Source organism: Loxodonta africana, chromosome X (genome assembly GCF_030014295.1).
Source record: "Loxodonta africana isolate mLoxAfr1 chromosome X, mLoxAfr1.hap2, whole genome shotgun sequence".
Classification (NCBI taxonomy): domain Eukaryota; kingdom Metazoa; phylum Chordata; class Mammalia; order Proboscidea; family Elephantidae; genus Loxodonta; species Loxodonta africana.
The window spans coordinates 86,471,290-86,492,767 of record NC_087369.1 but is presented as its reverse complement, the minus strand read 5'-3'; the positions used below and the strand labels follow the sequence as shown (position 1 = coordinate 86,492,767).

General features: G+C 37.8%; 1 protein-coding gene across 1 annotated transcript in view; it reads left to right on the top strand.

Moving 5' to 3' along the window:
• The window catches only part of ZDHHC15 (zinc finger DHHC-type palmitoyltransferase 15), a 236,292-nt gene that overhangs the window by 17,308 nt on the left and 197,506 nt on the right, over positions 1-21,478 (top strand). The window contains exon 2 of the mRNA XM_010592707.3: positions 16,166-16,192. Within this exon, the coding sequence (XP_010591009.1) occupies positions 16,166-16,192 (27 nt within the window). The remainder of the gene's footprint in view (positions 1-16,165; positions 16,193-21,478) is intronic.

The window sequence follows — 21,478 nt, the reverse complement described above, 5'->3', positions numbered from 1 at the left end:
AAGCTCAATATCATCAGCCAGAACAAGGCCAGGGGATGTCTGCAGAATAGATCATCCATTACCCATACGCAACTTCAGGCAAAGCTGAAGAAAATTAAAACAAGACCATGAGAGCCAAAATACAACCCTGAGTATATCCCACCTGAATTTAGAGACCATCTCAAGAATAGATTTGATGCATTGAAAGCTAATGACTTGAAGACCAGATGAGTTGTGGAATGATATCAAGGACATCTTACATAAAGAAAGCAAGAGGTCATTAAAAAGACAGGAAAGAAAGAAAAAAACAAAATGGATGTCAGAAGACTCTAAAACTTGCTCTTGTACTTGGAGCACCTAAAGCTAATAGAAGCCTTTGCATAGTCAATAAAACACAGGTAAACATCTTTCTGGTATTCTCTGCTTTCAGCCATGATCCATCCAACATCAGTAGTGATATCCCTTGTTCCACGTCCTCTTCTGAATCTGACTTGAATTTCTGGCAGTTATAATACTCTTATAGTAGTGTTTTCTAATTTTCATTGTGTAAATCTTTTATGTACCCGGGTAGGTTTAATTCCAACATATTTTACCATTTTGAGGGCCATTGTAAATAGTATTGTTTTCTTGATTTCTTTTTTCGAATGCTTTTTGTTAGTATAAAGTAACCCAACTGGTTTTTGTGTGTTGATATTGTATCCTGCTATATTTCTGAATTTTTCGATTAGTTCCAGCAGGTTTTTTGTGGAGTCTTTAGGGCCTTTCATGTATAGAATCATGTCATCTGTGAATAAAGATAGTTTTACTTATTCCTTTCCAATATAAATACCATTTCTTTCTCTCTCTTGCCTTGTTGCTCTGGCTAGGACTTCAGTATAGTGCTGAATAACAGGGGATAAGGGGCATCCTTTACTCACTCCTGTTCTCAAGGGGAAGGCTCTCAGTTTTTCTCCATTGAGTATGATGTTGGCTGTTGATTTTGCATATATGCCCTTAATTATGTGGAGAAATTTCCCTTCTATTCCTATTTTGCTCAGGGTTAGTTGTCAGGAAAATGTGTTGTATTTTATCAAATGCCTTTTCTGCATCAATCGATGTGACCATATGGTTCTATTCCTTTTTTTTATGTGGTGTATTATATTAATGGATTTTCAAATGTTGAACCACACTTGTAGTCCTGGTATAAATCCCCCTTGATCATGGTATATGATTTTTTTGATATGTTGTTGAATTCTGTTGGCTAGAATATTGTTGGAAATTTTTACATCTATGTACATGAGGGATATTGGTCTGTAATTTTCTGTTTTTGTGATGTTTTGCCTAGTTTAGGTGTCAGGGTTATGCTGGCTTCATAGAAAGAGGTTGGGAGTGTTCCTCCTTCTTATATGTTTTTGAAGAGTGTGAGTAGATTTGGTGTCAACTCTTTGAATGATAGAATCCCCAGTGAAGCCATCTGGTCCTGGGCATTTTTTTCTTGACAGTTTTTGGGTGATATCTTCAATCTCTTCTTTTGTAAGGGGTCTGTTTAGATTTCCACCACTGTTTGTTTAAGTTTAGGTTGCTAGTGTGTTTCTAGGAATTTGTCCATTTCATCTAAGTTTTCAAATTTGTTGGAGTACATTTTTTTCTTTAATCTGTTATGATCCTCTTTATCTTATTTTGATCTTTTGTAATGTTTCCAGTTTCATTTCTTAGTTTGGTTATTTGCCCCTTCTCATTTTTTCCTTTTGTCAGTCTAGCCAGTGGTTTGTCTATTTTATTAATCATTTCAAAGAACCAACTTCTGGAATTCCTGGTTCTTTCTATTGTTTTTCTATTTCATTTATTTCTGCCCTGATATTTATTATTTCCTTTTTTTCTGGTAGATTTAGGGTTCTGTTTCTCTTCCTTTTCTATTCAAGTTTTCTGTTTAAGTTTTTGATTTTGGATCTTCTTTTTTAATGTAGGCATTTATTGTGCTGAGAACTACTTTTGCTGTGTCCCAAAGGTTTTTAAGAGGTTGTGTTTTTATTTTTTATTCTAATTTTTTTATTTCACTTTTGATTTCTTTTATGACCCAATAGTTTTTTTTTTTATTAGTGTATTATTTAGTTTCCACGTATTCCTTTTTTTCCTTTCCTGTTGTTGATTTCTTGCTTCATACCGTATGGTCCAGGAAGATGCTTTGTATGATTTCAACCATTTAGATTTGTTGGGACTTGTTTTGTGTCCTAGCATATGGCCTATTCTGGGAAATGATCCATGTGTACTGCAGAATATTCTGTATAGTTTTGATGATAGGTGGAGCGTTCTATATAGTCATGTTAGGTCAAATGGCTTATGGTTTTATATAATATCTCAATGTCCTTAGTGATCTTTTTTAGTTGTCCTGTCTAGAATTGAAAGTGGTTGTTGAAGCCCCCAACTATTACTGTGGAATTGTCTATTTCTTTTTTCATGTAAGTCAGTATTTGTTTCATGTATTTGGGGTTGCTTTTGGTACACATGTATTTATAATTCTTATATCTTCTTGCTGTATTGACCTTTTTATTATTATACAATGACCTTATTTATTTTTTATAATTCATTTTGATTTAGAGTCTTATTTGATATCATTGTGGCCACCCCTGCAGTTGCATGGAATGTTTTTTTCCATCATTTTATTTTCAGTCTGTTTGTGCCCTTATGTCTAAGGTGTAGTTCTTGTAGACAACAAAAGAATGGATCATGCTTTTTTTTTTAATCTATTCTGCCACTCTCTGCCTTTTGTATGGGGAGTTTAGACCATTTACATTCAAGGTTATTTCTGAAAACGAAGTGTCTACCTCAGTCATTTTGCAATTTTTATGTGTTTGTGTTTCATATCTTGTTTTTTTAATTTTCATTATTCTGTTATTATTTATGTTTGGATGCTTTCTTGTGATGATCCTTTTGGATTTCTTCCTTTTCTTCTGTGCATTATTTCTAGGCGATTTCTTAGTCATTACCACACAAATTACATTACCCAACTTGCAACTATGACATGAACAACGGGTGACATACAACATTAAAATATTAAATCTATTCTTGATTTACTCTTTCCTCCATTTTTGTTGGTGAGTCTCCATTAAGTTCATTGTATATCCTATATCTGATAATTTTTACTTTGTACTTATTTCTTGCTAACTTGATGTTGTATTGCTTGCAGGATTAAATTATTGAGCTTATCCCCTGAGAATATTATATACTTGGTCCTTATGTTTGCCCATGTTGCTGCATTTTTGTTTTTTTCTTTGGAGATCTTGGTCTTTCTCTCTCTTATTTTTATTTTCACCTATATGGATCCAAATATTTGTTTAAAGTTCCTGTCTTCCTATTTGGAGAATTCCCTTGACTAATTCTTGAAGGACTGGTGTGGTAGTGGCAAATTCCCAGAGCATCTGTTTATTTGGGAATGCCTTGGTTTTCCCCTTGTTTTTGAATGACAACTTTGCTGGGTAAAGAATTCTTGGTTGGCAGTTGTATTTATTCAATTTTTTATATATGTCACTCCATTGTCTTCTGGCCTTTAGACTTTCTGAGGAGAAATCCACACTGATTCTTATGAAGGACCTTGGTATGTTATATTGTATTTTTCTGTTGCTGCTTTCAAAATTCTCTCCTTGTCTTTGGTTTTGAGGAATTTTATTAGGATTTGGCATATGGTAGATCTTTTTGTGCTTCTTCTAATTAGGGTTCCTGTAGCTTCCTCTATTTGCAAGCTTGGCTTTGTGTGTAGGTCTGGGAAATTCTTTATGATTATCTCTTCAAAAATTCTATGTCTTTATTATTGTCATGGTGCTCTGGAATTCCAATAATTATAATGTTAAATTTCTTAATTGAATCCCTTATTTCTATTTGGTTTTGTTTGCTTTTCTTTGTTTTTTTCTCTTGTTTCTCTTGAGAGTTGATAAGTTCAGTTGCTCTGTCTTCTAGTTCACTTATTCTATCTTCTTTATGTTTGACTGTTGAGTGTTTCTCTTGCATTTTTTAATTCAGTTACTTTATTCTTCAGTTCCTGTAATTTTCTTTATTTTTCTTTTTGTGTTTTCACTTTCCTTATTGAATTTCTCATTTTATTCCTCAATTTGTTTCCTGATCTCTGTTAGCTTGTTTTCTGTATGCTTTTTGCTTTCTTTAAACATGTTTAGCACCACTGTCTGAAAGTTTTCTATTCTTTCCATTATCTCAATCTCCATAGTATGTATTTCCTCTTCTTCATGTTTTCCTTTTGACTGATCCTTCTTCTCGTGATTTTGCGTGTTTTACTATTTTTTGTTGAACTTGGGCAATATTTGATATCTTTTTTCAAAATATTTTAAATCCGAAGTTTTCTGGTTTTCCTAAGAACTGCTAGAGTGCACTCTTGTCCTTATGTTTTTTCAGCACTGAGTGATGAGTTCTGAGTGAGTGTGTATGTTGGTGTTTAAGTCTCTGAGTATTTATTTTGGCTTGTTCTTGTTGAGGTGGCTGACTTTGCTGGTGTGACAGCTCTTTCTGTCTTCTAAGGTTTTGGCTGTGGCCCTGAGTGTACCTCTGGCTTGGTTTTCTTTTCCAACCCGAGATTGTAATATTTATGGCTCTGCAGCTCAATGAGCATACATGGGAGGTTTTCCTCTGACCGTGGATGCTGATGTAAGTGGTAGGCTTGGCTTTCCTGAGGTGAAAGTGGGGAGCACTTTATGTCTTTCCCTCACAGGCATACCTTTACAGGCTCTCTCACAATGTCTCACTGTGGACAGGGAGTCAATTGTTTCTATCTGTGTAGCCTGTCTGATGTATTTTTCTCACTCTGGCTGAAGGCTGGGTTGTGCGTACCCCTAGTATTCTAGGTCCTAGAGCCTGTCCACCTTGGTACTTGGTGAGACTCGACAGCACTCACTAGCAGCACCTTGGCCTCCTTTCACCCCTGCCCAAGTGCACGGCCCATGAACTCCCACAGCCAATCTGTGCTGCCTTGAAAATTGGGCTACACCTTCCTCAATTTAACTCCCATCCTATGTTCTTTGTTTGGGGAGTTGCCTGTACCCGTCCCAATACGGCTGTGATGAGCCGAGCCTTCCAAGTGCCAGCAGCTAGTATCTCCCAGCTTCTGCGCTGCCTCCGTTCCTTTTCTCCCTTGTGTTTGAACGCACCTCTACTCTACTCTTCAACACCCCTGCTGCCATCTGGAGTTCTGAGATCTCAGTCTGTGCTTTTTATTCTTTGTTCAGTGGGTTAGTTGCAGTGGGATGAATGGGAGCAAAAACTTACTTCACTATCTTGCCCTACTCTCCATTTCTTCTTTTTTAATGTAGGTGATTATTACTATGATTTTCCCTCTGAGCACTGCTTTTGCTGTGTCCCAAAGGTTTTGATATATTGTGTTTTCATTTTCATTTGATTCTAAGTATTTTTTTAAATTTCACTTTTGATATCTTCTATGGCCCAATAGTTTTTTCAGTAGTGTGTTATTTAGTTTCTATGTAATTATTTGTTTTCCTTTATTATTTCTAGCTTCATACCATTATGGCCAGAGAAGATGCTTTGTATAATTTCAGTCTTTTTAAATTTGTTGAGACTTATTTTGTGACCTGGCATATGGTCTATCCTAGAAAATAATTCATATGCACTGGAGAAAAATGCGTATTGTTCTGATGATGGGTGGAGAGTTCTATTTATGTCCATTAGGTTAAATAGGGTTATGGTTTTATTTAAGTCCTCAGTGTCCTTACTGATCTTCTTTTTAGATGTTCTGCGTAGAATTGAAAGTGATGTGTTGAATTTCCCAATTATTATTGTGGAGTTGTCTATTTCTCCTTTTATATTAGTCAGTATTTGTTTCATGTATTTTGGAGCATCGATGTTAAGTACATATATATTTATAATTGTTGATTCTTTCTTCTGCCTCCTCAAATCTGCTGTTAAACCCCTCTAGTGAAATTTTTATTTCAGTTTTGTACTTTTCAGCTTCAGTATGTCTGTTTTGTTCATTTTTGTGATTTCTGTTTCTTAATTGTGATTCTCCATTTGGCGAGACATTTTTCTCCTGATTTCCTTCACTTTGTCCATAGTTTTCTTTAGCTCCCTGAGCATATTTAAGACAGCTAATTTAAAGTCGTTGACTAGTATGTATAATACCTAATGAACAGTTTCTATTAATTTCCTTTTTTCCCTGTCAACAGGCTATACTTTCTTGTTTTTTTGCATGCTTTGATTTTTTTTTAAAGCTGGACATTTCGAATATTATAAAATATTTTAAGTCTGTCAGTCAAATTCTTCCCCCTCCCTGGGGTTTGTTGTTGCTGCCGATTGTGGGTTATAGCTGTTTGCTTGTTTAGTGACTTTTCTTACCTGTTTTTTAAAGATAGTATTCTTTGTCATGTGTATTCTCTTAAGTCTCTGTTCCTTTAGCTTGTGTTCAGCTAGTGGTTTGACAGATATTTCCATAATCAATTGCAGCCAAAGAAACCATGAAAAACAGCACTCTCCTAGGCTTTGCAGGTCGGCTCTGTGTTGAGGCACACCTTCAACTCTTATTCAGGCTGTTTGAAACTCTGACTTAGCCTTCCTCTTCTGCTTGTGCGGAGCCTGAAAACCAGTCAGAGGTGAAAACTTTGAACGTGTGTCCCAGCATGGGCATGTGCATGTGCATGCTCTCTCCATTCCCCAGTGTACACAGGAGCTTTTAAAAAGCTATTAGTCCACCCACATATCTCCATTCCCAACTTCTTCCTCCCCAGGCTTCTCAGCCTGTCTATTGCTTGTCCCAAGTGCTTGATACCTGTGCCTTTAAATGCTTTTGGCAAAGGCTCCCAGGAATCTGCACCAGCCCTAGGAATGCACAAAGTTAAGCAAAACAAAGAGAAACCTTTGCATTGGCCCTTGAAGGAGATGCCAGACAGATAAAAACCCTCAATCACAATTCTTTGAGGATAAGCTCTGTATTTCTCCTTCTGGCTCTGGCAGCCTGCGTGAGGAGCTTGGGTTACCATCCTCATGGCCCCTGACAATCTATGGAGTGGAGGGTGATAACCAGGCAATTAAAAATGTTATAGCACTCTCTTACCACAAAACCGGAACTTCTTTCTTCACCAGGTCGTTGTCTTCTGGTTGTTTTAAGTTTTTTGAATAGATTCCAGAGTTCTGAAAAGGTTGATTTTAACAGTTTTTTAGAGCATATTAGTTGCTTTTTGGGAAGTATAGAGCCCTGGAATTCTCTGCTCTGCCATTTTTGTGACCAACATTTTCAACTTTGGGATTAAAAAAAAAAGGTCCAGGCAATAATTCTACTTAGAAGCTAGAAACTCTTAAGAGAGAGAGTCAGAAGAAATGGAAAACTGATAAAGCAAAAAATCAGAAGGAACATTTTCAAGAAACCAAGTTTCTACAGAAGCAAAAGTTGTAGGAATCACGGTATTACCACATTTAGAATAGTTTTATAAGTCAACCATATGGCAAATAGTTAAATGTATCACACCTGAGTAGTAAGAGATCCTATAAACTTTTAAATTAACTCCAAACCAAACCCAGTGCCATCGAATTGATTCCAACTCATAGCGACCCTATAGGACAGAGTAGAACTGCCCCATAGAGTTTCCAAGGAGCACCTGGTGGATTCGAACTGCCAACCCTTTGGTTAGCAGCCGTGGCACTTAACCACTATGCTACAAATTAACTCCAATGGTTCTTAAACCTGGTTGATAATCTGAATCATATGCTGAGCATTTAAAGTACAAATTCCTGGGCCTCTATCCAGAGATTTATTATGTGAAGAGGGTCTTGGAATCTGTATTTTTATAATGGTTCTAAGGTGGTTATAAAGATCATACACATTTGGGAATGACTTCCTAAAGTAAATGAATGGCTAGTATGAGTAAATGTTTTTCAGAGGAGTAAATGAAGACTGGGGTCATTAACTTGCTTTGAACAAGCAGAAAATAATCAGAAATGTATCTTAGTTCCCCATTTCAAATTCTATTTCCCTCCCCTAACCTAACATCTAAGGAACATGTAAGGGAAAAAGTAAGAATCAATAGTATTCATTTTGACATTGAATACATTATTTTAAAATCATCATATATAACTTTGGGAATCAATACTATAAATGTCATTTTTTGAATAAGACCTGTTTTGTCCCAAACTAAGGAGCCCCTGATGGCAGAGTGGTTAAAGCGCTTGGCTGCTAACCAAAAGGTCGGCACTTTGAACCCACCAGTCAGTCCATGGAAGAAAGATGTGGCAGTCTGCTTCTGTAAAGGTTTACAGCCTTGGAAACCCTAGGGGACAGTTCTACTCTGCCCTATAGGGTCACTGTGAGTTGGAATCAACTTGGTGGCGGCGGGATTTTTGTTTGTCACATACTTACTGTTAAAAAAACAAAAACAAGCCTCATTTAAGTGAGCAGTTCACTGTCCTCAGAAAAATAATAATAATTAGCTAAAAATAATTGAGTACTTACTATGTGCCAGGCACCTAAGCACTTTACACATTTAATTATTTAATCCCTATGACAACTTTATAGCACAAATGCTTTTATTTTATATCAGTTTTACAGATGAGAAACCGAGGCACAAAGAGATGAAATAACTTGTCCAAGGTCACACAACAAACGAATGTCAGATTCAGAATTTGAATACATATCTGACAACAAAGCATATCCTGTACATCACTACAATAAACTACCTCACCAAACAGGTCATTAATTAAAGGAGAGCTTTGGATTGTAAGCCAGCACTCATCCTAATGAACTAATTTTTCAGCTTCTTCACTATCCTTTAAAAAACTTTTTTTGAACTACACTGTCCAATACAGCAGCCACTAGCCACATGTGGTGATTGTTGTTGTTAGGTGCTGTTGAGTCGGCTCCAACTCATAGTGACCCTATGTATGACAGAATGAAACACTGCCAGGTCCTGCACCATGCCCACAATCCTTATGCTTGAACCCATTGTTGTAGTCACTGTGTCAATCCATCTCGTTGAGGGCCTTCCTCTTTTTCGTTGACCCTGTACTTTACCAAGCGTGATGTCCTTCTCCAGGGACTGATCCCCCCTGACGACAAGTCCAAAGTATGTAAGGCGCAGTCTCACCATCCTTGCTTCTAAGGAGCATTCTGGTTGTACTTCTTCCAAGACAGATTTCTTCATTCTTTTGGCAGTCCATGGTATATTCAATATTCTTCGCCAATACCACAATTCAAAGGTGTCAGTTCTTTGTTCTTCCTTATTCATTGTCCAGCTTTCGTACTGCATAGATGCGATTGAAAATACCATGGTTTTGGTCAGGCACACCTTAGTCTTCAAGGTGACATCTTTGCTTTTCAACACTTTCTATTACGTAGTAGTGCTTTAGAGTTTCTTCCATGTCCTTTTTACTACATTTGTTGATCATCCCTATCTAGCCCCAAACTAGGTTTATTCTATTGATAGATACCCTTCTGTGAACCCTACAACATGTAGCTGCTTAAGGAAAGTCCTGAGGTATGTTTTGATTTAACACCAGGTTTGTATGATGAAAAGCTCTTGCATATATCTCACCTTTTTCTCCATACCTGGTGTATTAGTTTCCTAGAGCTGCCATAACAAAGTACCACAAACTGGCTTAAAACAACAGAAATTTATTCTTCCACAGATATAGAGGCTAGAAGCCAAATCAGTGTGTCAGCAGGGCCACACTCCCTCCAAAATCTCTAGGACAGGACCTTCCTTGTCTCTTCCAGCTTCTGTTAGCCCCAAGCATCCTTGGCTTGTGACAGTGAAAACCCATTCTCTGTCTCCCTTTTCCCTTTCTGTTTCCTCTGTGTGTTTTCTCCTCTTTGTATAAGGACACTAGTTATAAAGAGATTAGGGCTCATTCTAATGACATTATTTTAACCTAATTAATTACATCTGCAACAGTTCAATTCTAAATAAAGTCACATTCAGAGGTACCTGGGGCTAGGACTTGAGCATATCTTTTTGGGGGACAAAATTCAACTCATAGCACCTGGGTTGCAAAGAATCAGTAAATAGTTGAGAGAAAAGAGTGGTGTGAAAATGCTTTTTGATGATAACTCTAATCATTTAACTCCCTAGTAGTGAGTTGAAATTTGAAAGAATAGAGCGAGTGTATAATTACACTTATCACTAAATCACTCTATAATTATGCATTCCAAGATACTCATAGAATGGCTAAGTGTACTTCAAGAGATTCATGATAAAGGATTCATTTTATAAAAGTTTAGTATGACTCTTGTAACATTTTCATTTTAAATACGACCTAAGTATTTTTAGCATCTCCCTCTTAAAAATGCAAAAGTGAATATTAGAAAAATAAAGGAAAGGCAAAACTACCAAGATTAAGTGCCACAACCTTTTGGAATAAAGGTTCTCTTTTTTTCCCCCTCAGAGGTGTCCTTGGGTGGTACAAACAGTTAATATACTTGGCTGATGACCAAAAAGTTGGCAGTTTGAGTCACCTCAGAAGAAAGGCCTGGCGATTTACTGAAATATCAGCCATTGAAAACCCTATGGAGCACAGTTCTACTCTGACACACATGGGGTAGCCATGAGTTGGAGTCAACTCAATGGCAACTGTGTGTGTGTGCTTTTTTTTTTCGTCAGAAGCATGTAACTTCCTCACAAGTGTGTAACTTCTTCCCTTAGACATCTTGATGTCTTATAGAATGTCAGGGATGACAAGTACTTTAAGAGTCAAGTCCATTGCTTAACTAATGTCTGAATCTCCTGTACATTTTCAAATGTTTGTAATGGGGAAAGAAGCCCTGGTGGCCCAGTGGTTAAGTGCTCAGCTGCTAACTGAAAGGTCGGCAGTTCAAACCTACCAGCTGCTCCACAGGAGAAAGATGTGGCAGTCTGCTTCTGTAAAGATTTACAACTTTGGAAACCCTATGGGGGCAGTTCTGCTCTGTCCTATAAGGTCTCTGTGAGTCAGAATCGACTCGACAGCAACAGGTTTGGTATGGATTTTGGTAATGGGAAGCTTGCTATTTCTCAAGTATGTCAGTCCACCTTGAAATAGTCCAGCTAGTGACAGTTGGCATCATCATCATCATCATTTTTTTCTTGTAATGAGCTAAAATGTGTCTACCTGCAGCTTTTACCCATTGATTGTATTTCTCTCTTCTATTCTGGGACCATATAAACCAATCCTGCTTTCACATGGCAGTCCAGCAATTACTTGAAGACAGCTGTCCCCTACCTGGAGACTTCCTGGGTTCCCACTCATTCCTCTGTATACCTATTGTTGCATCTCAACATCTGCAAGCACTGGGTAATCTCTTTCCCTTACCAACAGTGCTGTCCCAAGCGAATGGAGATTAGGACCTCCACTTCTTATTTAGCAGTGAGTGTTCAGCCACAGAGGGAGGAGATATACCAAAGAGCAATTTATCAGCTACTCTTCATTAAGATTGATCTTCAGGCAATCCTGCTCTCTCAGTCCGTCTTTTATTTTCATATCATTTTTTAAATTTGTTTTATTTTTTGTTATTGTCTAGAATGTACACAGCAGAACATGCACCAATTCAACTGTTTCTACATCTGCAATTCAGTGACAGTCTTCAAGTTATGCAGCTATTCTCACACTCCTTTTTTGAATTGTTTCCCCTACATTAACATAAACTTGCTGCCCCTAAATTTCTTATCTAATCTTTCAAGTTGCTGTTGTCAATTTGATCCCATATAGATAGTTCTTAAAAGAGCACAATACTCAAGGCAGACGTTCTTTACTAGTTAAGCTAAACTATTGTTTGGTTTTAAGAAGATTTCAAGGGATAATTTTGGTTTAAGTATTAAAGATTATCTCAGGGCAAATACTTTTTGGGGTTCATCCAGCCTCCATGACTCCAGAAAATCTGGATTCTATTTTGAAATTGTGTTCTGCATTTTCCCCCTTTTAATCAGCATTCTCCTATACAATCTTTTATCAAAACATTCAGTAATGGTAGCCAGACCCCGTCCAGTTCTTCTGGTCTCATGGCAAAGGAGGCAGTTGTTTGTGGAGTCAGTTAGCCACATACTCCATTTCTTCCTCCTAGTCCTGACTCTCTGTCTTGCTCTGTTGATCCAGGCTAATAGAGACCAATTGTTGTACCTTGGATGGCTGCTTGTAAGCTTTTAAGCCCCCAGCTACTATGCAGTGAACTAGGAGTTAGAACAGAAGCACTAAACATGGTATTAGGCCAGTTAACTGGGATGTCACATGAAACCATGACCCTAAACCTCCAAATCAAGAAACCAAATCCCATGAAGTGGTTGGTTGTACATAAGCAGCCTCAGCAGCTGCTTTTTTGTTGTTGTAAATATATCTATCACACAACTTTTGCCAGTTCAACTTTTTACAGGTGTGCAACTTATTGACAGCAAGTACAGTAATTGGCTATACATTCCTACCCTTAATCAATGTAATTTTTCCATTACCATGAACCGGAACTCAGTGCTCCATAAGAAACCCCCCCAGTTCCCTCTCTCCCACCCTGGTAACCACTAATAAACTTTGGTCTCTATACATTTTCCTGTTCTTGTCTTTTTATATAAGGTAAGATCATTAACTCAAACTTTTAAAAGTATTATCATTTCGAAGTATAATCCCCATCAGAAGGGTAAATAAGATATTATGTCCTTGTATTCCTCCTGATCTTCTAAATCCAAAGTGTGGTTCACAGCTTCAGTGTATCTCAATTTGGAAGTTAAATTTGACCTAATATACTTGATGTTCATTTAGATTTCAGAAAATTAATATAATTCCCAAAGCCAGATTGTCTTAAAAATTGAATCAAACATTGACTCAAACATCACAATTAGAGTCGAATTATACAAGTTGAAATTGAATCAAATAAGAAATCTCACTCTTTTTATTGTAGCATCATATCTCATTAAAGGAATGAATTTTATACACTGTATACAAAAACCACTTACATTATTTGTCCTGATGAAGGACAGTAGAATTACTCCCATTTTTAGTCTTTGAATATAGCTGCTTCATCATCTGCGTTAGGTTTTCTCTGTGAACGTGTTTTCATATCTGTAGAACAATTATGTCACAGTGGGAATGCTGGGTCTAATGGTAAGTGTATGATGCATTTTAAAAGAACTACCCAACTTTTTTCATGAGTGGTTGTATGATTTTCCAATCCTACCACCAATGGAAGTCTCTCCATTTTAAAGAGATATTGAGTAGAACTGCTGAGTAGGGTTTCTAGGGAGGGGCTGGTTATATTCGAACTGCTGACCTTTTGGTTAGCAGCTGAGCTCTTAACCACTACACCACCAGGGCTTCTAACCCAATTCAAGGCCTAGTGGAACTTATGTAGTTCCAACATGCAAGTAAAGAATCATGAAGTCCCAAGTTTACCCACCAAGGCTTATTGTTTCCACTTCTTTTTATATTTCAAAGTAGAGTTTGTGCCTCTTCGAAGCATTTTTAACTGGAATTCTTTAACTGGAAAGAAACATACGCACACAAGCAGTTGGTATCAATCTTCAGACAGGTGTTTTAGAAAAAAAAAGAGAAGGCATTATTTAATCGGATTTTTAGCAGAGCCCTCATTGCCTCCCATTGGGAGAGCCAACATCAATTATATTTGGTTAGGAATGGGGAAGAACAATCTACCAGAGACAAAATGGAACAATTTTAACAAAGTCCATTCAAGTGACCATTACAAGTTTTTTTTTAATTTTTATTGTGCTTTAAGTGAAAGTTTACAAATCAAGTCAGTCTCTCACACAAGAACTTATATACACTTTGCTACATACTCCCAATTGCTCTCCCCTTAATGAAACAGGCCGCTCCCTCCCTCTACTCTCTCTTTTTGTGTCCATTTCGCCAGCTTCTAACCCCCTCCACCCTCTCATCTCCCCTCCAGGCAGGAGATGCAACATAGTCTCAAGTGTCCACCTGATCCAAGAAGCTCACTCCTCACCAGCATCCCTCTCTAACCCATTGTCCAGTCCAATCCCTGTCTGAACAGTTGGCTTTGGGAATGGTTCCTATCCTGGGCCAACAGAAGGTCTGGGGGCCATGACCACCGGGGTCCTTCTAGTCTCAGTCAGACCATTAAGTCTGGTCTTTTTATGAGAATTTGGGGTCTGCATCCAACTGCTCTACAAGGAGAATTTTTTAAGACAGTTCAAAAAATAGACCTGTATATGAAGAAAAAGAGACAGTATGACTGATGAAGGACCTGAGGAAATTTCCCTAGAACACTGTTTACTTCTCTGTTTGAATTGTTTTCCTATTTTCCTGACCCTTAGGAGTTGATCATTGTATGCAATAACCACTTACATTTAACACCTTCTCAAATTTGAGAACTGTGCCTTATAATTTAAGTTTACCTTAGCACCTAGAAAAAGTTCACACAGATGGTGGTTATAACTAAAGACAGATAGGCTTTGTACAAATCACATTCTGAGAAAAAGTTATATATACATTGTCTTAGTTGTATGGTACTGCTGTAACCAAAATACCACAAGTGAGTGGCTTTAAAGAACAACAATTTATTGTCCCACAGTTTTAGAGGCTACAAGTCCAGATTCAGGGTGTCAGCAGGGCTAGGTTCTCTCTCTCTCTGTCACCTATAGGGAAAGATCTTTGCCTCTTTCAGCTTTTTTAGCTCTGAGCATTTTTTGTCCTTCTTTGGCTGCTTGTGGGTGTATCTCCACATGACATCTGTCTTCCCCTGTGTGCTTGTGTCTATTCTGTTCTTTTTCTAAGACACCGCTCAAAAAGGATTAGGTTTAGGACCCACCATACTCTGGTATTGCCTCATTAACATAACGAAAGACAGCATCTACTTCCAAGCAGGGTCATATTTACAGGGATAGGGGTTGGGACTTCAATATACCTTTTTTGGGGGGACACAATTTAGTCTATAACCCATTCTTGTTGAATTGATTCTGACTCATAGCGACCCTATAGGACAGAGTAGAACTGCCCCATAGGGTTTCCAAGGAGCAGCTGGTAGATTCAAACTGCTGACCATTTGTTTAGCACCCATAGCTCTTAATTACTGCACCACCAGGGCTCCAATTTAATCTATAACATACATCAAAGTAAGCCAGCGAGGAATAATTGGAGGAGGTAGACACCCATAACGAAACCAAACCTGTTTCCGTCAAGTTGATTCCTACTCTTAGCAACCCTATAAGGAGAGAGTAGAACTACCGCAAAGGGTTTCCAAGGAGCAGCTGCTGGATTCAAACTGCTGACCTTTTTTGGGTAGCAGCCTGAGCTCTTAACCGTTACCACCAGCCCTGAAGCCTGGAATCTAGTCCCAACTGTGCCACTAACTTTCTCTCTGACTTGGGGCAAATCATTTGCTACTACTGTAGACCTATTTGGAAACCCTGGTGGCTTAGTGGTTAAGAGCTATGGCTGCTAACCAAAAAGGTTGGCAGTTTGAATCCACAAGGTACTCCTTGGAAATCCTATGGGGCAGTTCTAGTCTGTCCTTTAGGGTCTCTATGTGTCGGAATTGACTCGACAGCCACGGGTTTGGTTTTTTTTTGGTAGTCCTGTTTTGCCATCTTTAAAATGAGACCGATAAACTAGATAATCACTAAAGTCCCTTCCTGTTCTGATATTCTATGAAATCTTAGTTCAAATGTAATAATAATTAATATTCGTTAAGTACTTGCCTTGTGCTAGATATTATGTTAAATAGTATTTAATGTCATTAACACATTTAATTCTCAAGTAACCCTGTGAGGTAGGGAAATTAAGGAACTTGCCCAGATCCACAAAATAGTAGAATAGGGATTCTAATCCAGAGAGTCTGACTCTAGAGCAGGTGCACAACCTCCATACTATATTACCTCTAAATATACAAGAGAAGCTTGGAATTATGATTGAGAGACATCCTACAGTGAAAACTTTGGGAAAGTAAATAATCATCTCCTAACTTACCAGCTTTTAAAGTTCTTAGTGCTATGTTCTATAGCTTGAGTGTTTACGTTTGTTGAGTTTTTTTAAAAACCAGGTTATACTTGTATTTGTTGAATGACTGGAAGTTCTTAATTACTAAGGTTTAAAATGAAGATACCAAAGGATGGATTAATCATTCTTGCCTTCCATCATCTTAACACACTGGTGGTTTACTAAAGTATCATTCAATAGATTGCTCAAAATTGATCCTATGGACAATGTATTAGAAAAAGTTTTTTTTTTTTTTTTTAGTGTCACTAATGTTTACCTCTTTATCTTTTCACAGTGACTGTGTTGAGCCCAGCAGAAAAAGGTAAGAGGAAGTTGTAAATTGTATGGTGAGGACTATATTCTATCTAAAAAGTGAATTATATAAAAGCCTATAAATTGAACAACTTTTCCAGGAATACACTTAGATCCCTAGAAAGTTTAGGATGATGGTTTTCAGGAAGTATACCTAGAGGTAGAACAGAACATATCTTCACTGGCTCCTTTGACAGTAGGACAGAGATTGGAAACTGGTAGGATTTATGATAGAGAAGGGCACAGATAACCACCCTGTCTGCAGTAGTGATTCTAGGCTCTTTCTCAGTCTATCATTGTTGTTCTAGGTACCTTGCCTTTCTGTCCTTTCCATCTCCTTTTCAAGGCATAGAGTAAGGAACTCACAGGGCTATTTTAAGAACTAAGTCCTTTACCACCACTATTCCAGCATATTTACCTTACTCCTCTCTACCCCTCACCCCCATCTTGGCTTGACCTTCAATCTATACTACCTTTCTTAAAAAATTGAGGGTTTTTTCTTAAAGTATAAGGTAATCATGAATCTTAACAGACTTCAGCTTTATGTTATTATATCAGTAATAGCCATAAGTATTTATGTAGCTACTTTTAATTCTCACTTTATGAGAATTAACTGTTGTAATTCATTAACCAACCTAGCCCTCATAATATTTTAAAACTCTAGTTTGCTATTATTCATTTAACATAGGTGTTGACTATAGAGACAAAAGAGCAGTGTGGGTGGAAACAGTAGACCACACTAGTTAAAAGTGTTGGCTCTGGTGCTAAACTGTCTGAATTCAAATCGTAGTTCTCCTACTTAATAGTAAATTATTTGACTTCCTCATGCTTGGTTTATTCATGTGTAGAATAGGAAATAATAATACTACCTATTTCACAGAGTTGTGAAAATTTAACTAGTTAATACATGTATCAACTTAGAAGACTTAGAACTTAATAAAGCACTTAGAACAGTGATTAATAAAGCACATACTGATGACTCAATAAATGTTTGTTTGTTACTATTATTAGTCTTAGAGCAAGTCGTGAATTGCCTCTTATGTGTGGTTCTTAAGGCCAGGGATCATCTTCTGTACACTTATGTGAAATAATTATAAACAAATTTCTCACAGTAAACTTTCATGATAGGTTTGGTGGGGGCTTAGATGATGATTATTATTTTTTTTAGATGATGGTGTACCATAATAATAATAATGACAATAATATCATTATTATTGAAAACTACAGTTTATTATGTTGAGTTCCTTGATAAGTATTGTACATACATTACATTCTTCATTATTAATATCAATATAGTGACATAGGCACTCTTATGTGCATTTTATAGAAAAAGAAACTGAAGTTTAGAGAGGTTAAGTAACTTTTGCAAAGTCCTATATTGGGCAGTTCTACTGTGTCCCGTAGAGTCACTATCAGTCAGAATTGACTCTACAGCAATGGGTTTGGTTTTGGTTTATAGCTAGTAATTGGTAGGATTTAAACCAAGAATGGTCTGACTCCAAAGTACATGCTCTTCAACAAACCTGCACTTGTCCTTTTACTTTTCAATCTACAACTTCTAGATTTGCTTAGTTGAACTTCCTACTCAGAAACTTGATGTTCAGATGCTCTTTTTTTGAGTGTACTAAGTACCCTATCTTTATTATTTTATTAGCAAACTTAACTACACCAGTGTGGGACGTCGTTATTAAGCCCAACCCAGCTGAAAGCCTTCCTAGTAGCATAAATCCAATTACGAGACTTTGAGTCTCTAGGAGATTATGTTACAACAATATATGATTTTTTAAGGTCCCTTCTCACTCTAGGATTTTATGGTTCTAGAGTTCTTTTTCTCCTGATAGTTCTTAAATTTGTCAACACAGTAAAGCATAAGCTTATATTTTGCTTCTTTATTCTGTAGTGGGGCATAATGGTACACGCACAGGTTTTAGAGATAGATTATCTGGCTTGGAGTTCCAGCTCTGTCATTTACTAGCTCTGTTGCCTTTGGAAAATAGCTCAACTTCTCTGGACCTCAATTTCTGTAAAATGAAGCTAATTTAATAATATTTTACAAATTTATTGTCCCTGAGTGATGCAAACAGTTAACATGTGCTTGCTGCTAACTGTAAGGTTGGAGGTTTGAATCCCCCAGAGGCATCTCGGAATAAAGTCTTGGTGATCTATTTCCAAAAAAAAATCAGCCATAGAAAACCCTATGAAGCACAGTTATACTCAGACACACATGGAGCTGCCATGAGTTGCAATTGACTCAGAAGAAACTGGTTTAGTGAGAGTGAAAATATAGACTAATAAACTGCTTTGTAAATGTTAATTAGTAATAATTTCAGTTGTTACTTTTTTATATGTCTGGATTCTCAAATACAGTGCAATTTATAAACTAAAATCAGATTCAATTGTAACCAGAGGTTGAAGGTTACACTTACGAAGAACTTCTGAACACTAGAGCAAGTTACTAAGGGATGCTATGGAATCTCCATTTTATAAAGTATCAGATACCCAACTATGTGGCTTAAATCAGTGAGTCTTACCTAGAAGCAAACTAACAGGCCTAATGACAATCAGAGGTTCCTTCTAATTCTGTGAATCTGTGACTTGTTTTAAACCATATTGCACTATTAAAGCAAAATATAACACAGTATATGACTCTCAGCCAGAGCATTGTTTGGCATAGGCACAGAAAATATAAGGGCAAATAAGTGAAAGCCTCAAATAATATAACCTTTCATTCAGTCTCCAAAGCATGAGAAAACCATAGTAAAACTAGGGTTTTCCAATTTCTTATCTAGTACATACAAACAGAACTGGGAAATATGCATGGGAATGGCTATTAAGGTTGTGAGATAATGGTGAAAGGAGCATAAAGTTGGATCAGTCTGAGTTTATTGATATGGGCCCACTAAGCACAGATTCTTTATTCAATGTTTCAGTTTGAGAGGTTAGAAAAGGATCTAATAGTTTATTTAGTTACTGAAGAATGAATTAAGTGGTGGCCTACACTAAATCGAGTTGAAATGCCATACCTGCCTTGGTATATTGCAGAAGAAGATATCCAAAGGCTTAGGGAAATTGGCGTGTTAGAGTGGATCTATCAGGTTGGACCCACAAACCCAACCATGGAGTACCCAGAGGACATACCTTTTACCACAACAGTGAGGAACAAATTTATGAAGGAAGCCCCAGTATCCTTGAAGACTGCTGTGATTGCTATTTTATATAAGTTAGATTTGACAGTGGAAACTGCCCTAACTGAATTAAGACACCTAACTACAATGGGGCTGTGTTGGTAGGGGCCAAGTGGCAGCACTCAATCAACAAAGACAAGGTGGGCGTGGTTACCATAATGAAGAACAGAGTCAAAGCGGTCATCAGAATAGTCTGACTCCTATGGACTTAAGGAGTTGGTTACTTAGTCATGGTGTCCCTAGGAGGGAAATAGATGGGAAATCTACTAAATACTTACTTGATCTATACAAGTGGAAGAATTCTTGGCCAAGTGAACAGCAAAAAAGGAAAAAAAAAACCCATTGCTATAGAGTCGACTCCGACTCTTAGCAACCAGCAGTCTTGCTTAAATCACCAGAATAGAGACTCACAGCCCCTCAATCAGTTCCCAGACTTTAGCCGATTTACAGACCCACACACAACCCCTTGAATGAGGGGGAGACCATGTTCCCTTGAGGAAGGACCCCACTACACTGCCAAAAACATATACTGTTAATCTTCTCTCAGCTTTTCCCAAAGGGATCTGTGGCCTTTTACGAAGATGATTGTTCAGTGGGGAAAAGGAAATAATCAGACTTTTCAGGGATAACTGAACACTGGCTCCGAATTGACACTAATTCCAGGAGACCCAAAATGTCACTGGTCCACCTGTCAGAGTAGGAGCTTATGGAGGTCAGGTTATTAATGGAGTCTTAGCCCAGGTCCCAGTCACAGTGGGTCCAGTAGGTTCCCAAACCCATATTGAAGTGATTTCCCCAGTTACAGAATGCATGATTGAAATAGACACACTCAGCAACTGGTAGAACCCCCACATTGGATCCCCAATATGTGGAATAAGGGCTATTATGGTAGGAAAAGGTAAATGGAAGCCATTAGAAGTGCCCCTACCTAAGAAAACAGTAAACCAAAAACAATACCACATTCCTGGAAGAATTGCAGAGATTACTGTTTACCATCAAGATACAGGGGTGGCGATTCCCACAATATCCCCACTCAACTCACTTATTTGGCCTGAGCAAAAAGCAGATGGATTTTTGACAAAGACAGTGGATTAAAAATTCAGCCAGGTGATGCAACTGCTGTTCAGATGTAGTTTCATTGCTTGAGCATATTAATACATCTCCTGTACCTCGTATGCAGCTGTTGATCTGACCAATGCCTTTTCCTCCATACCTGTTTCAAAGATGCACCAGAAGCAGTTCACCTTCAGCCAGCAAGGCCAACAATACCTACCTCAGGGAGTATATCAATTCTCCAGCTCTATATAGTAATTTGGTTCACAGGGAACTTGCTCGCCTTTCCCTTCCACAAGACATCACACTGGTCCATTACATTGATGACATTATGCTGATTGGACCCAGGAAGGAAGAAGTAACAATGACTCTAGACTCATTGGTAAGACATTTGCATGCTAAAGGGTGGGAAATTAACTCAACAAAAAATCAGACTCCTTCCACCTCAGTGAAATTTCTGGGCATGAAGTGGTGTGGGGCATGCCAAGATATTCCTACTAAAGTGAAGGATAAGTTGTTGCACCTGGCCCATCCTACAACTAAAAAGGAGGCACAACACCTGGTGTGCCTCTTTGGAATTTGGAGGAAACCTACCCCTCATTTCCCCCACACGTCTGTCAGTTTGTCATACTGTGGGGGCTTGCACGTTGCTGTGATGCTGGAAGCCATGCCACTGGTATTCAAATACCAGCAGGGTCACCCATGTGGACAGGCTGCAGCTAAGCTTTCAGACTAAAACAAACTAGGAAGAAGGACCTAGCAGTCTACTTCTGAAAAACTAGGCAGTGAAAACCTAATGAATAGCAGCAGAACGTTGTCTGATACAGTGCTGGAAGATGAGGCCCTCAGATTGGAAGGCACTCAAAATGTGACTGGCAAAGAGCTGCCTTCTCAAAATAGAGTCGACCTTAATGGCATGGATGGAGTCAAGCTTTTGGGACCTTCATTTGCTGATGTGGCACAACTCAAAATGAGAAGAAACAGCTGCAAACATCCATTAATAAATGGAATGTAGAATGTACGAAGTATGAATCTAGGAAAATTGGAAATCATCAAAA